Below are 14,233 nucleotides of genomic sequence, written 5' to 3'. Positions count from 1 at the left end.
ATGGGGCCTCGGTCACTCCTCGGCTCTCGGTTTATTTTTCCAAGAGTGTGGAGGCAATCACACCAATGTTCCTCAGGGCAGGCAAGTCAGACTCAACATTTAAGTCTCATTTAATCACCAACCACCCAAAATCAGCAGTGTGAGTTTCCTTCAGTGCCTCCCTGTCTGGGTTGCCAGTTCCTTTGGCAGTCAGCGCTTCCCAAGGGCTCGGCTTAAGTCCATCCTTCTCCCAACCCTGCCGCAGGGGTCGCGGTAACGGCAGTCCTGGTACCCGTAGTCTCTGTGCCATGGCCAGTCTGGGTATGTCATGCGCTAGCTGGGGCCTGCCCCATCAACATTTAGGTCAGGCATGGCCTCTACTCAAACCCCAGTGGCCCCCTGTTGCTTGGAGAAGCCAGAGTCTGCCCTCCAGGTCCTTCTTCCTCTGGGAAGCTCTGGCCCCCAGGAATGCTCCACCCTGAGGCCTGTGATCACAGGGCCTCAGAGGCCTGCCTCCGCAGCTCTCCCGAATTGCCCGGCCTCCTCCTGCTCCCTCCCCTTCTGGCTTCTCCTGTCCTGCTCATTACTACGGGCCCCACCATGTAATTTACTCATTCTTCTTGTTTGTTGCCTGTCTCCCTCTCTAGATGCTGCGCTGCAGGGAGCGGGCCGGTCTAGCTCACTGCTGCTCCTAGAGCTCTTGAGTGCCTGATGAACCATCAGCCCTGTACAGCCCCAGGCCTCCTGCCGCCCTGCTGGCCCCTCTGCTCCACAGCCACCTGCCTGCCCCAAGCAGGGAGCCCCCCCCAACCCCCACCCCCCCACCCCTGCCATGGGCAGGCTGTGCCTGACCCACAGAATCCAGCACAGAGCAGGGCTGCACCTGAGCCCAGCCCTGGCCGAGGGCTGAGATCTAGATCGTTCCAGCAAGTGTACACGTCCCGAGAAGTACTTTTTGTTCGCAACTCATCTTATTTTAATAGAAAAGCCGCCCGAGGGAAGGACCCTATGTTGCTCTGGCTGCTCCTGGTGTCCCCTCCAGACATAGGCCCTGGCAGCCGGCCTCGGGCCTGCAGCCCACCCAACCCCACATGCCCAGGAGGCCGGCCCAGGTCTGTGCAGTCCTCGGCGGGCAGAGGGCAAGCCTGGCATGGAGGGGGTCACTCTGCAGACACAGTGGCCCAGGGCACAGTTGGAAGGCCTGAAGCAGGAGTTGATCCCGAGCGCACGTGTGGGTGAGGACGGGCCACGGAGTCATGCGCCTTGCAGCGGAGTACACGTCTGCCCGTCCAGCCCTGCCCGTGCCACCCTCTGGCTGCTGGGGCAGGGGAGGCTTTCTAGTTCCCAAATAATACAGGTTCTTTAGGGCTAAGAAAGAGTTCCACAGTCTTATTTTTAATTGTGTCCAGCAAGGAAAAAAAATCAAAATCCCCTCCCTGCTCCAACCCCCTCCACCTCCTGGGCCCTCGGCGAGCAGAATCAACCCAGGAGCCTGCACCAGAGCTGTCCTCAGGCCGAGCCTGTGCGCGCCACCATGTGTGCAGGTGGCCCCGGGCCTGCCGCCTCGTCTGGGGATGAGAGGGCAGCTGGCACCGCCCAGCCCTCAGCTGACAGCCTTGGGAATTTGGAACAGACTGGCGATGTCCAGCAGGGCCTGGCGGATGTGGTTCCCAAAGCGCTGGGCGTTCTGTGGGGCCAAGAGTTCAGACTGCCTGCAGGCGCCCCTGCCCCTCTGGTCCCCAAGCCAGGGCTTGCCCAGCCAGGCAGGGGCCTCAGGCTGATGGGGAGGAGAAACTCACCGTCTCTGAGCTTGAGAACTTGCTGGAGACGTGGAAGAACATGGTGTTCTCGCCAGCGATCATGTAGGAAACCCCGTAACCGTCGTCTGCTACCTGAAGGTGGCGGGGGGGGGGGGGAGGGGGCGGGCAGGCTGGTCTGGAGGCCCCACATTACCCTGGCTCTGCCCACGAGTTTCGAAGGACGAGGTCCCACCCCAGATACCCCGGTTCCCCGCGGCCAGGACTCTCAGGTGGAGGCCAGCATTCCCTGCAGTCTGGCCCCCAGGATGGTGACCCGGGCCCCAGGTAACTCCTTCCTTTGGGAGGCTCTCGTGCTCCTGCAGGGCAGCTCGGTGCTCTTGCAGGGGGCCTGGGCTGTCCAGCAGACACCCTCTGGGGTCCCGGGCACGGTCAGGTGCCACCCGGGCTGCTGAGAGGGGAGAGTTGGGGCCCGTGTGCCAGGCATCAGCTGCCCATCTGGGTCCTCACGGCAGGCCCAGTGCAGTGCCCTGGCTCTGGCGCGGCCTCTGGGTGGCAATGCACATGCCACCGGGACCCCTGAGCCTGGTCTTCCCACCGACCCCCTTCAAAGGCACTTACAGGGCCAAAGCCTCCTCCGGCGCCCAGGTGATTGGGGTGCTGCTCCGGGTCAAACATGCCAATCTGGAACTGGGCAGTCTGGCTGGTGGAGAGGCGCCAGGGCTCGGCATGTACCTGCGGCAGCCGGTCAGGCACCTTGGACCCGTGCGCCGGCGCAGGGGCCCGTGCCTGCTCCACCACGGTCCTGACCCAGGAGCCCCGCCCCGTCCTCTCCCATGGAGCCTGGGCATCATCTCACGTGCAGGCCTGTCCCTCTGGCCTCACCACTCCTACTGCCCCTGACTCCTGACCCCCAGCCGCCTGCTGCCCCCCAGCCCTGCACCCTCCCTTAGCACCTGCCCCCGCCTGCCCTAGGCCCCCAGCTCATGGGGTCCTCACATGAGGTGACTCATCCATCTGACCCTGCCCCAGCATACCAGCCCCAGGAGGGCGCACTGCCCGGGGCCAGGACCGGTGGGGTTGAAGGGCAGGAGAGCCGGCCAGGCCGCGAGCCTGCCTGCCCACAACACTGACCTCATCCAGGAAAGGGGAGTCGACCCCCAGATACTTGGCAACCAGGTAGAGGCAGAAGAGGTGCCGGTCCACCCCGGCCCCGGTCATGGCCAGGCGATACATGTTCTGGTGCTTGTCTGAGGCCTTCCTGAACAGGTCTTGGAGGTCTGCTCTCTGTGGGCAGCGGTGGAGGTGAGGAGGGTGGCGGGCTGTGGGGCTTGTGGGGGCGGGCAGCAGGCGCGGGGCTTACCATGTGGGGGCCCTTGGCCATGGCCTGGACGAAGGCTGTGGCCTCGCTGGTGCAGGAGCGCACGGTCTCCGTCCGGCCCTCCCGGAACAGCCGCGTCATCGAGGCCTCATAGGTCAGGCAGAAGGCGCCCCTGTCCTGGGGAGCACAGGGAGTGAGCGTGGCAGCGCGCCCGCGCCCGCCGCCACCCGCCGCTGCCTACCCGGAAGTACGCCAGCTGCAGCGCCAGCTGCACGAAGGCGTCGGGGCTGGTGCGGCACTTCTTGATGAAGCCCTTGCCAAAAGGCAGGAACTGGAAGCAGTAGAGCTCCACGTCATCCGCCAGCGCCCTGGCCTCCAGATAGGCGCGCTCGATGGCCGCCTGGCACTGTGGGGAGGGTGCTGTCAGCAAGTGACTGCTCTGTGGGAGGGCTCCAGGGGCCCTGCATCCCCAGAGCGGGCTAGGTGTGGGGGACGGGTAGGGCCTGTGTCCCCCACCTGCTCAGGGAGGTCCCACTGCAGCCGCTGAGGTGGCACCAGCGAGGGCCTGGGTGTGCCCAGGCAGTGGCCGGTCTCAGTGTAGCCCAGGTGAAAGGCGTCTGTGGCCAGGACGAACTGCAGGGAGGAGGTCAGCTGAGAGGCTGCCCTCGCCCCCAAGTCTGCCCCGCAGGGCCTCCCGGGCCTGATACCTCCCAGAGGTGTCCCATGATCGGGGCATCCGCCCAGGCGTGCTCTGTGTTGAGACCCAGCTGGCCGTTCTTGAAGGCGACGAGGGTGAAGGACTTGTCAAACCACCTACAAAAGGCGGAGCAATGTGGGGGGGCCGCGGGGCCAGGGCTAGGCCAGGGAGGGTGGGGGCTGTGGGGCCGCGGGGGCAGGAGCAGGGGAGGGCCGGGGCTGTGGGGCCGCAGGGCAGGGCAGCGACCGGACAGGGCCGCACCTGTTGCAGCAGTTTCCGTGCAGCAGGGCCTTGCCATAGAGGCTGAGGCTGGCCTCGTTCTCAGGGTCATAGCCGTGGGACTCCTCATCCAAAGCCACAAAGAAAGCGGCCCGCTCGATGGCCTCCAGAGCGGCCTTGTTCCTGCCAGAGCTGAGGAAGGCCTGGCGCACCTGGGCCCACTCTGTCCTGGGGACAGGCGGAGGGGGAGGGGGGATGACAGCCCTAGTCGGTGGCGGGCAGGGGACTGTCGTGGAGGGTGCTGCTGCCCCAACCCCTACCCCGTGAGAGCAGGGCAGAGCCGGCTGTGCCCCACTTCTGCAGCTCCCCCATCTGCAGCCTGGCTGGCCAGAGGCACGGGTGCCGGCCACACCCCTCCCGGCCGGCACCTTCCCACGGCGGTCAGGGCTGCCAGCCTCTCCTCCCCTGGCTGGGGTGCGGAGTGGTCATCCAGGATCCTCTGGAACTGCATCTCCAGGTCCCGAGGCTTGAGCAGGTGCGAGCCCTCGTACAGCCACACTTTGAAGAAGCGGCCCTTGTGGTAGACGGCAATGTGCCTGCTGTCCGACAGGTGCTGCAGCACATCTGTGACAAAGCCGTGCCCTGAGCATCCCCAGTGCGGGCCCTTCAGGGCGCAGGACACGAGCTCTGGGGTTTGTGCATGGTCAGCAGTGGGCGGGGACGCTGGCCAGACTGGATGCCTCCCCCAGGGAGCTACTGGAGGGGTGCGGCCTTGAGCCTGAGGGCCCGGGCAGGGCCAGTCCAGGCTGCTCCCACCGCCTGTGACCCCAGGACCTGGGATAGGCAGGAGGGCGCCTGCCGTGGGCCGGTACCTGTCTCCTTGCCCGGGATCCGGGTGGTGTTGAACATCCTCTCCATCTGGAAGGAGCACATGGGCACGATGCCCATGGCCATCACCTGGGGGAGGCGGGCGAGGTCAGACAAGGCCTCCCCTCCCAGGCATGCCCCAGCCCTCCCACAACTCACAGGCTTGATCTCTTCGCGATCCAGCTTCCGGCGGTACTGGATCATGGCATGTACAACGTTGCCCAGGCGGGCGGCCTGCACCTCCGTGTTCTTGACGAGCACAAAGTCCTGGGAGCAGCACAGCCCAGGTGGCAGCCTGGCCTGGACACGGCCCGTCCCTTGTCCCACCGGGCACCTGCCAGCCCACCCCACCCAACCACAGCTGTACTGCCAGCTCTGCAACTGATGGGTGGGGTAGGGTGAGCCTACTCCTGTTAGAGTTTCGGGGGGAGAACGCTCCCAGCCGCAGCGGCGAGGACACAGGCGGGGCTGGCCAGGAGAGACGCTCTCGGGAGGTTCCTGACAGCGAAGTCAGGACAGGCCCTGGCAGGGATGTGACCTGGGGCTGGGAGGGTGGTGGGCCTGGGGCAGCGTGAGGGCCTGGGGCGGCTCCTGGGTCTCTGGACCCCTAAGCTGCTTCCTGACCGTTCTTCTGGGGGTGCTGTCTTTCCTTGCCCTCAGGCCTCCCTGGAGAACCCTGGCTGCCTGTGGAAACTGCTACCAGAGGCCCTCACCATGGCGTAGTAGTTGCTGTTCACCATGAGGGGGCTCCTGGCGCGGAGGTAGATGTACTCTTCCCACCAGTCGCTCACCTGCGGGCGGGTGGGATGTCAACAGGGCAGGCGGGTGGGGGACAAGGGTGCCAGGAGGAGGGACTCACGTAGTTCGTTGCCCACCACGACTTGAACACCAGGTACTTCTGCAGCCTGGGGGCCGTCTTGTCCTGGAACTCCTTGGCCAGTGTCTCCACGTGGTAGTAGCCCTCTTCGTCCAACAAGGGGCGCACAGACTCCAGGTACTGCGTGGCCAGGCTGTGGTCAGCGCCTCCTGACCCCGGCCTCAGGCCCACTGTCTCCAGCCCACTCTGCAGGGAGCGGTCCCTGTGCTGGGACACTTCCAGCTAACCCTGCCCGCCGGACGCCGGCCCCAGGCCTCACCCGCTGGATGGTGGCTGGCACGGTGGGCACAGGGAGCTTAGGCAGGGAGGTCTGGAAGCTGTAGAGCATGGGCCGCCGGCTGGACAGGAGGCGCACGCAGATCTGGGGCACAAAGCAGGGTGTTGGGTGGAACGGAGAGCAAGGTGGACGAGCAAGCCCTTGAAAGGCTGGCTGGGACCAGGACAGGCCCGCATGCCCGCTGCTGTGCCCACAGCCTCCCCCGCCAGCTGCAAGGCCTCTGGGCTCAGCCTGGGACCCGGTCCCTCCACCCGCCTCTGCTCACAGCCCAGGCTTTGGTGAGGCGGCTGGTCCGGCGGTGCATCTCGAACATCCAGCCGTGGTAGGAGAGGAGCAGCCTCAGCGCTTGGCGGAAGAAGACGATGCCCACGATCCAGACCCCGGTGGAGAAAACGACCATGCTGAGCAGCGCCCGGGTCTGCGGGGTCTGGTAGGGGCTTCTGCTGCTGGAGAGGGAGGGGTGCTGCGGAGGGACTACTGGAGGCCAGCTTGGGGAGTCCCGCCCTGTCCTGACAGCCATGCACCATCTCAGGGAGCTGCCTGAGAAGAGGGCCTGCCAGGGCACTGAATCTGAGCCCTCACATACAGACTGCAGGTGTGCAACCGGGACTGCAGAGACCATGAGGGGCCTGTGTGGGGCACCCCAACCTCCCTGGCTCAGGAACCCAGCCCTGCCCCCACACCTGTGCCCTTCCAGGCCCCACTTCTCACCCCTCAGGGAGGTATCTCTGGATATAACAGACCAGCCCCATGGAGATGTCCACCTTGCAGTAGGAGGAACCCACTGTTGCCATGACGATGACCAGCCAGCTGGTGGGGCTGCCGGGGTACACACCCCTGAGGATGCCATTCTGTGGGGCACAAACAGGCACCCTCATGGAGCAAGAGGACAGGCCGGGGACAGCGGGCAGGTGGGAGGCCCTGCCCTTGGCTGGGAACTCCCCCACTCACTGGCTGGGCTCTTCCTCCTCTCCAGGGCTGGCCATCCCCTCCTCCCGCCGCCCTGCACCCCACCCGACCCCCCAGAGCTTGTCCCCCAAAGGCGCTGGTCAAGGCGGGTGGAGGACCTGGACGTGGGCAACAGCCAGCCAGGCGGGAGAACCACCTCTGCCCACCTTGATTCGAATCAGGCGTTTCTTCCAGGAGTTGACCCCGGACAGGTAGACTTGTTTCAGGGCCGCCCGACTGAGCCGGAAGTCGACCCCTTCTGGGGTCACTGTGAACTGGAAGGCCACGGCCTGGTGCGCTTCCGCCATCCTGGGGGTTGGCCGACACCTGGGGGGGCGGGGCTCAGACCAACCGAGGCCCCGCCCCCGCCCCTCGAGGAGCCCTGGCGCGCCCGCGCCCTCCCGTCCCCGTCTCGAGCCCGGCCCCGCCCCCTCGCCCGCCCCCGCGGCTGACGGCCGCCCGGCCCCGCCCCCTCGCCCGCCCCCCGCGGCTGACGGCCGCCCGGCCCCGCCCACTCCCCGCCCCGCGGCGGATGGCCGCCCGGCCCCGCCCACTCCCCGCCCCGCCCGCCCGCCCGCCCGCCCCGCGGCTGACCGATGGCTCCCTGACCGCTCGCGGCCGCCCCCGCCCCGACCGGCCGCTGCCCCTGGCGCCGGCGCGGACGCCCTGGCCCAGCCCAGGCCCCGCCCGCGCTGCCAGCCGCCAACGCCGCTGAACCCCCGGGCCCCCCGCCCGGGCTCGGAGCGGGGCCGAGGCTGGACGGCTTCTGGGGCCGGGCAGGGAGGGCCGGCCGCTGCCCCTACTCACGGCTCGGGTCGCTCCTGCCCGCGCGTGGGGACAGTCGCTCGGGCGCGTGTCCCCTCGTCCTTCAGGCCGGCCACCCCGCCCTCCCGGGAACCTGACACCCACTCCCAAATTTGGGCCGAGAAGGCCACGCAGGCGGCACCCAGACCCCACCCCCGGGCCGGAGTCGCGGTGGGCGGCGGCTCGCAGGGGCGGGAAGGCCGGGACCTGGGGCGGGGGCTGCCCCAGCGAGGACGCCGTGGGAGCTAAAAATAGCCGACTGGCGGGGAGAGGTCACCCGTCAGCCCTGCCAGGGGCGTGGGAGCCGGCCGGCACCCCACCCAGGGCCTGCTCGAGTCCTGCCCTCTGCCACTTGTGAGCGGGAGCCAGGGGTCCACTGGGGGGCCCCAACCACTCTGCGGCACCAAGTGGCTGAACTTTTCAAAGAGCGGGGGCTGGGCTCTGCGTGGGGTCCCTTTGCACGGGGTGCACCCCGTGGGGAGTGCTCGCCAAGGCCTGAGAGGAGACAGACCACGAGGGAGGAAGCCTGTTTATTGTGGCGGGGTACACTGCCCGCGGGAAAGCCGGTTGGGCCTCCAGGCCTCTGCCCTCCCTCCAAGGCCGCCAGGAGCCCCAGGAGAAGCCGAGGGTCCAGGGAGCAGGGTCAGGAGGCGGGGCGGAGGCCGGCCAGCTGCCTCTTCTGCTGGAAGTAGGACTGGAAGCGAGACTGGGCATACTCCTGGGAGGAAACACCCCACATGGTGAGAAGGCCTGGGACCAGCACCCCACACCCTCTTGGGGTGCCCTTCCCCGCTTCTCCACCCCACCTCGAGCCCCTGGGTTACTAACCAGGTAGCCAAATTCTATGGTGGACATGGATGCCTGGAGGATGGACCAGAGACCCCAGAAGAAATGGGATGCCAAAGCGTACCTGAGGGGCAAGGGCAGTGTGAGCGCGGCATGGCCTGCGGCCCCAGGCTGGAGCCAAACCCTCCCTGCCCTGCCCTTCCCGGCCTCACAGCTCCCCCTCGTGGGCCTCAGACCTCACCCTCCCTCCAGGTCCTTGTGCGCCAGGGCCTGCACCCGACTGGCTCCTTCTCAGCCCCACTCCGCACCCCTTTCCTCACCGATTGACCTCCACCAACAAATCCTCTTCCAGTTTTGTCTGCTCCTCTTGAGAGATGGTCTCACCTTTCTTTATCTCTGCCAGGTAATGGCGAATAAAGTGGAGCTGAGGCCAACAAAGGAGAGGGGAATTGGGAGGCTGTGGGGTCCCCCCTCAACACCCATTGTCGCCGTTCCTTCCAGACACCACCGCCCCACGGCACCGCCCCGCCCGGCTGTACCTGCTGGTCCCGGGTGGGGTAGTCTGCGGGCTGCGCTATGTAGTGAGGCCACTCCTCATGCGTGTAATTGTAGACCCACTCGCAAAAGTGGTTCCCGATGTCAAAGCCCCTGGGGACGGGGCGCACACTCAGTCTCACGCCCAGGCCCCGGGGAGCAGCCCCGGCGCCCCCCTCACCTGTAGTTGTAGCTGCTGTACTCGAAGTCCACCAGCATGAGGCTGTCGGCAGTTGTTGGCTCTGAGAGCAACAAGATGTTCCCTGGGGAGGGTGAGGCTCAGGTCACCGGGAGTCCGGCCTGCCTGGGTGGGGAGACTTGGCGCTGCCGCCTACCTTCCTGGATGTCGTTGTGACAGAAGACCACGGGCGACGGGGTGGCGCTCAGCAGCTCCCTGCAGGGGGCAGGGTGCAGGCCGGCATGTCAATGGTTACAGGGGGACCAGTGGGCCACCCTGGGCATGGCCCCACTGTCCAGCAATTCCTGGCAGGCCCACGGGTGCCACGGCCACCACCTCCCACGCCCTCTGCTGCCGGCCCTCTCTCACCGGAGGCTGCCCATCTCGTCCTTCAGGCTGCAGGTCTCCAGCAGGTTCAGCTGGGGCAGGCAGGTGAGGGGCAGGTCCTGGATCTGCTTTAGGTACCTGAAGCGTGAGGAGGATGCCGGGATGGGCTCTGCTGTCCCTCTGTTGCCTCCACCCGTCACTGCCTGGCGTGTCTGGTAAGCACCTGGAAACCTGCTGTGTGTGGCCCCACTAGACACTGGGATGCCACCCTCTCGGCTGGAGGGCTGGACGGGCATGGGTGCCGCTGGCGCAGGTTCAGCCCAGGGGTGTGGCCCGGAAGCCCCTGACTCACCGCTCCATGGTCCCGAACAGCCAGCGGGGCTCCTTGGCGAAGGGCATCTCCATGCCATGGAACTGGGCCATCTTGGTGGCGATGGCTGCGGACAGCACTGGCTCCCGGAGCTCCTGCGTTCTCAGCGGCCGGCTCTGCACCCAGGAGCTTGTCAGGGTGGTGAGGGGGCTGGGGCGGGAGGGGGTGGGGCGACGCGGGGAGGTCAGGGTCTTGCGGGAAACCCCCTGTCGGGTGAGGGGTGGGTAGGTCGCCTTCAGGGTGCAGGCCGGGGGCCGGGGGCCGGGGGCGTCGTACTGGGAGGTACTGCTCCAGCCGGCCCTCGGGAAAGACGCCGTAGAGCTGGGGCCCCAGCGACCGCTCGGCGAGGATGGCGAACATCACGCTCTCCAGGACCAGGGAGTCCACGCCCTGCGGGGACGCGCACAGCGGGGGCCACGGTCCGCGGGCGCCGAGGGCCGGGCGCGCCGCCCCCCGACGGCCGCGGGCGCGCGCTCACCTGCAGGATGGCCCCGTACAGCCGCAGCAGCACCTCGCGGGGCTCCTCGCCGACGCTGGGCAGGTGGTCGGGCAGCGAGCAGCGGAACAGCAGGTTGCTGAGGCCTCCGCTGCGGACCACGGCGCGCGCTCAGCCCGGCGCCCCCGGCGCCCCCGGCCCGCCCCCCGCGCGCCCCCCGCGCGCGCCCCCGGCCCCGCCCGCCCCCGCCCCGCCCGCCCCGCCCGCCCCCGCGCGCGCCGCCCCCGCCCCCGCCCCCGCCCACCTCACGGGCTGCACCCGCAGCTCCTCGGGGGGCACCCGGCGCCAGGCCCCGCCCAGGTACTCCCGGCACCACTGCGAGGCCCGGCGCTCGGCGTCGCGCGGCAGCGCCGAGAAGCGCCGCCGGTTCGGGGCCGCGTCCGGGCCGCTGGCCGGCGGCGCGCTGTCCTTGGCCGGGCCGCCGGCCGCCCCGGCCCCGCCTCCGGCCACGGCCGCCCCCTCAGCCGCCATCGCGCCGCTGGCCCCGGCCCAACGCCCCGCCGCGCTCGGCCGCCGCGCTCGGCTCCTTCCGGCGGCGCTCGGCTCCGCTTCCGCCCGCCCGGCCGGCTCGGGGCGCCTCGGGCCTCTCCGGCGCCGCTCGGGCCTCTCCGGCGCCGCTCGGGCCTCTCCGGCGCCGCTCGGGCCTCCCGCCGGCCGCGCCCCGCCCCCGCGCCCGGCCAAGGGCCCCTCGCGCTCCCGGCGGGTCCCCCGCGGGCGGGGCCTCCCGAGACACCGGCGCGGCCCGGCGGGGGCGCGGGGGGCGCGGGGGTGCGGGCGGGCGGCTGGGGCGGAGGCGGCGGTGCGCGCGGCGTGGGGCGGTCGGCCGCGGGGGCTCGCGGCGGGGCAGCTGCGGGCCCGGAGCTGGGCTGTTGGGGGTCGGGGGGCGAACCCCCAGCCGCAGCAGCCCCCCCAGGCCTGGGCGCCCAGCCGGGCGCGCTCGGTTCCAAGCCCCTGGCCGGCCCGCGTCAGCCTCTCGGCAGGCGGGTCCGCCGGGTCACCGCGCCCGGCCTGCCGTTCATTTGCTGACCGTTTCCGTCCAAAATTCAGTACTGACTAATTCTGGGCTTATAAAATGAGCTTTTGAAAATTTTTAAAAGAGATTTATTTATTTATGCACACAAGAACTGGGGTACAGGCCAGAGGTGTGGGGGGTGCAAGGATTCGCCAGAGACAGAGCCGGGAACAGAACAGGCAGATTGAAGCACTGCTGAGGGGAGCAGCGGGTGGGTCAGGGGAGGTCTGCTGGGCCATGTGGGCAGCTCCCGGGCCAGGGATCGAACTCATGCTGCCGTGGCTGCGGACAGCTTCATATGTTGCGTCTTAACCCCTTGTGCCACCAGGGAGGCCCCCAGCTTTTGAAATTTTCATTTGATTGTTTAGAATGGTTGATTATTAGAATTGGCATTATTTCTTTTTTTTTTTTTAACCTTTATGGTTTTTATCTTTTTTTTTTCTTTAGATTTTTTTATTTATTTATACAAGCACTGGGTACAGTCAGAAGCACGAGGGGTGAGAGGATTCACCAGAGCCAGAGCGGGGAGCAGAGCAGGCAGAAGGACCGAAGGACACTGCTGAGGGGAGCAGCGGGCGGCAGGAGAGGTCTGCGCGCCATGGGGGACCCTCCTCCGGTGGGCCGGGGAGCAGCCAGGGATCAAACCAGCACTGTAGAGGCTGCAGGCAGCTTCGCAACCCAGTGATCAACCGCTGCACCACCAGGGAGGCCCTATTTCTTTTTTTTTTTTTAAGAAAAGATTTCTTTATAAAAGAACCAGGGTACAGGTCAGATGTGCGGGAGGGTGAGAGAATTCACCAGAGACAGACTGACTGAAACATACTGCTAAAGGGAGCAGTGGGTGAGTCAGGAGAGGTCTACCACGCTATGTGGGTATCTCGCCAGCCAGCTGGGATTGAACCTGCGCTGCAGAGGCTGCAGACAGCTTCACAGCACTGCACTCAACCTGCTGCACCACTGGGGAGGTCCTGCATTATTTCTTTTTAAAGTGTTTGCAAGACTCCACCAACGGGGCCTCCCTAGTGGCTCAAGGGCTTAAGTCTCAGCACTGTGAAGCTATCCACAGCCACTGCAGCACGAGTTCAATCCCTGGCCAGGGAGCTACCCACATGGTGCAGCAGACCTCTCCTGTCTCCCCGCCCCCCCAGTGGATTTCAGATCCACCTGTTCTGCTCCCCACTTTGGGGAGTCCTCTCACCCCCACACCTCTGGCCTGTACACCAGTTCTTGTATGCATAAAATAAATAAAAATAAATCTACAAAAAAATCTCTAGGACTATAATGTGCCTGTTGAGGCTGTCACAGTCGGCCTCGGTAATATGCCGTCTCACATGCGCGCCCCCCCCCCACCCCCCAGTGCTGTTTCATGTTTCCTTACACACTTGTTTAAAACTCTGCAAAAGGAGGATAATTTTTTAAAATGTATGCAATTATTTTTTTTAAGATTTATTTATATATTTATACAAGCACTGGGTACAGTCAGAAGCGCGGGAGGGTGAGAGAATTCACCAGAGCCAGAGCGGGGATCAGAACAGGCAGAAGGACCGAAGTACACTGCTGAGGGGAGCAGCGGGCGGCAGGAGAGGTCTGTCACGCCATGTGGGACCCTCGCCGGTGACTGGGGATCCGGGGATCAAACCAGTGCTGCAGAGGCTGCAGGCAGCTTCGCAGCCCAGCCCTCAACCGCTGCGCCACTGGGGAGGCCCTGCAATTATATTTTGACGAAATTTGGTAAGTTTTTTAGGGTCGTGCTCAGTCTTCACCCCCGCGTGTGGACCCAGGTTCTCCTTGGCTCTGGGTTTTTATCACCGAGAGCTCACTGGGCAGACAGGCCGGTGTGCTCTCAGATTTGCTTTGCCTGATGTTACTTCATCGTGCCTTCACTTTTGGGGGGATGTTTTTGCTGTGTTTAGAATGCATTTTCAGATCAACTGAGAGTTTACACCTAAAGACTCACATTAAGGAAACTTCTACTGTGGGGCCTCCCCGGTGGCGCAGTGGTTGAGCGCTGGGTTGCGAAGCTGCCCGCAGCCTCTGCAGTGCCGGTTCGATCCCCGGCTGCTCCCCGGCCACCAGAGGAGGGTCCCCCATGGCACGCAGACCTCTCCTGCCGCCCGCTGCTCCCCCCAGCAGTGTCCTTCGGTCCCTCTGCCTGCTCTGCTCCCCGCTCTGGCTCTGGTGAATTCTCTCACCCTCCCATGCCTCTGACTGTACCCAGTGCTTGCATAAACAAAACAAACAAACAAATAAATAAATAAAACATGCCTCTAAAAAAAAAAAAAAAGGAAACTTCTACTGTGAGTTCAAATGTGAGTGTGCTTCAGGCAAAAGGAAAGTGGTGTCAGAGGAAGGTCTGAGATGCAAATAAGAGTGAAGATAAATGTTTGGGTAAATCTAAGTAAACATTGACTGTTTAAAACAAGAATAATAATTCCTAGGGGCTTTTAAAGGAAAAGAAAATGGAAATGTATAAACAGAATTTTTTTAGAATTGAGGTAAATACTATTCACTTCCCAGGGTCCTTACATTCTTCAGCAAGAGGGCAGAGACATTAACTCTGGGCTTTGTTAGGCGTAATGTGGCTGCCATAATTAAGAGGTTGCCTTACTTTGGATTCCCTCCGAAGCTGTGGCTCGGCTGAGGATTCCAATGCAGTCGGTTATGTGGGAGCAGGAAATGCAGGTGAGGCCGAGAAAGGGGAGAAGCCAGACTCTAGCCTCCATGGAGGGCCCGGACGCTGGGCCCCAGGACATCCCTTGGTAATGGCGGTTTTGTCACCAGGTA

The 14,233-nt window shown here is 65.2% G+C and overlaps 2 protein-coding genes across 3 annotated transcripts; both read right to left on the bottom strand.

Annotated features, from left to right (window-relative positions):
• Positions 1 to 1,069: 1,069 nt before the first annotated feature.
• CPT1B (carnitine palmitoyltransferase 1B) lies at positions 1,070 to 7,802 on the bottom strand. 2 transcript variants are annotated; one of them, XM_037513338.2, is made up of 19 exons: positions 7,750 to 7,802; positions 7,110 to 7,269; positions 6,706 to 6,845; positions 6,260 to 6,440; positions 5,977 to 6,078; positions 5,700 to 5,837; positions 5,554 to 5,631; positions 5,000 to 5,107; positions 4,846 to 4,930; positions 4,402 to 4,597; positions 4,016 to 4,201; positions 3,765 to 3,870; positions 3,574 to 3,690; positions 3,299 to 3,463; positions 3,100 to 3,234; positions 2,871 to 3,023; positions 2,358 to 2,471; positions 1,779 to 1,871; positions 1,070 to 1,666 (listed from the first exon to the last, which is right to left on the bottom strand). In XM_037513338.2, the coding sequence occupies exons 2-19, from the start codon at positions 7,248 to 7,250 to the stop codon at positions 1,583 to 1,585; spliced, it is 2,322 nt and encodes a 773-aa protein (XP_037369235.1). In that variant the 5' UTR covers positions 7,251 to 7,269; positions 7,750 to 7,802; the 3' UTR covers positions 1,070 to 1,582. The 2 variants fall into 2 exon arrangements, with proteins under 2 accessions (XP_037369235.1, XP_037369237.1); XM_037513340.2 differs by lacking the exon at positions 7,750 to 7,802 and having other exon boundaries at positions 6,260 to 6,437; positions 7,110 to 7,297.
• Positions 7,803 to 8,123: 321 nt separating this feature from the next.
• CHKB (choline kinase beta) lies at positions 8,124 to 10,908 on the bottom strand. The gene is made up of 11 exons (XM_037515192.2): positions 10,682 to 10,908; positions 10,420 to 10,528; positions 10,218 to 10,331; positions 9,924 to 10,057; positions 9,614 to 9,709; positions 9,402 to 9,460; positions 9,248 to 9,329; positions 9,072 to 9,180; positions 8,853 to 8,956; positions 8,575 to 8,656; positions 8,124 to 8,464 (listed from the first exon to the last, which is right to left on the bottom strand). The coding sequence occupies exons 1-11, from the start codon at positions 10,906 to 10,908 to the stop codon at positions 8,390 to 8,392; spliced, it is 1,191 nt and encodes a 396-aa protein (XP_037371089.1). The 3' UTR covers positions 8,124 to 8,389.
• Positions 10,909 to 14,233: the final 3,325 nt, after the last annotated feature.

The sequence above is a fragment of the Talpa occidentalis genome, unplaced genomic scaffold (assembly GCF_014898055.3).
Source record: "Talpa occidentalis isolate TD23 unplaced genomic scaffold, MPIMG_talOcc4v2.1 talOcc4.16, whole genome shotgun sequence".
NCBI lineage: Eukaryota > Metazoa > Chordata > Mammalia > Eulipotyphla > Talpidae > Talpa > Talpa occidentalis.
Note: the sequence above shows the minus strand (reverse complement) of the source record. Positions and strands in the feature narration are given on the sequence as shown.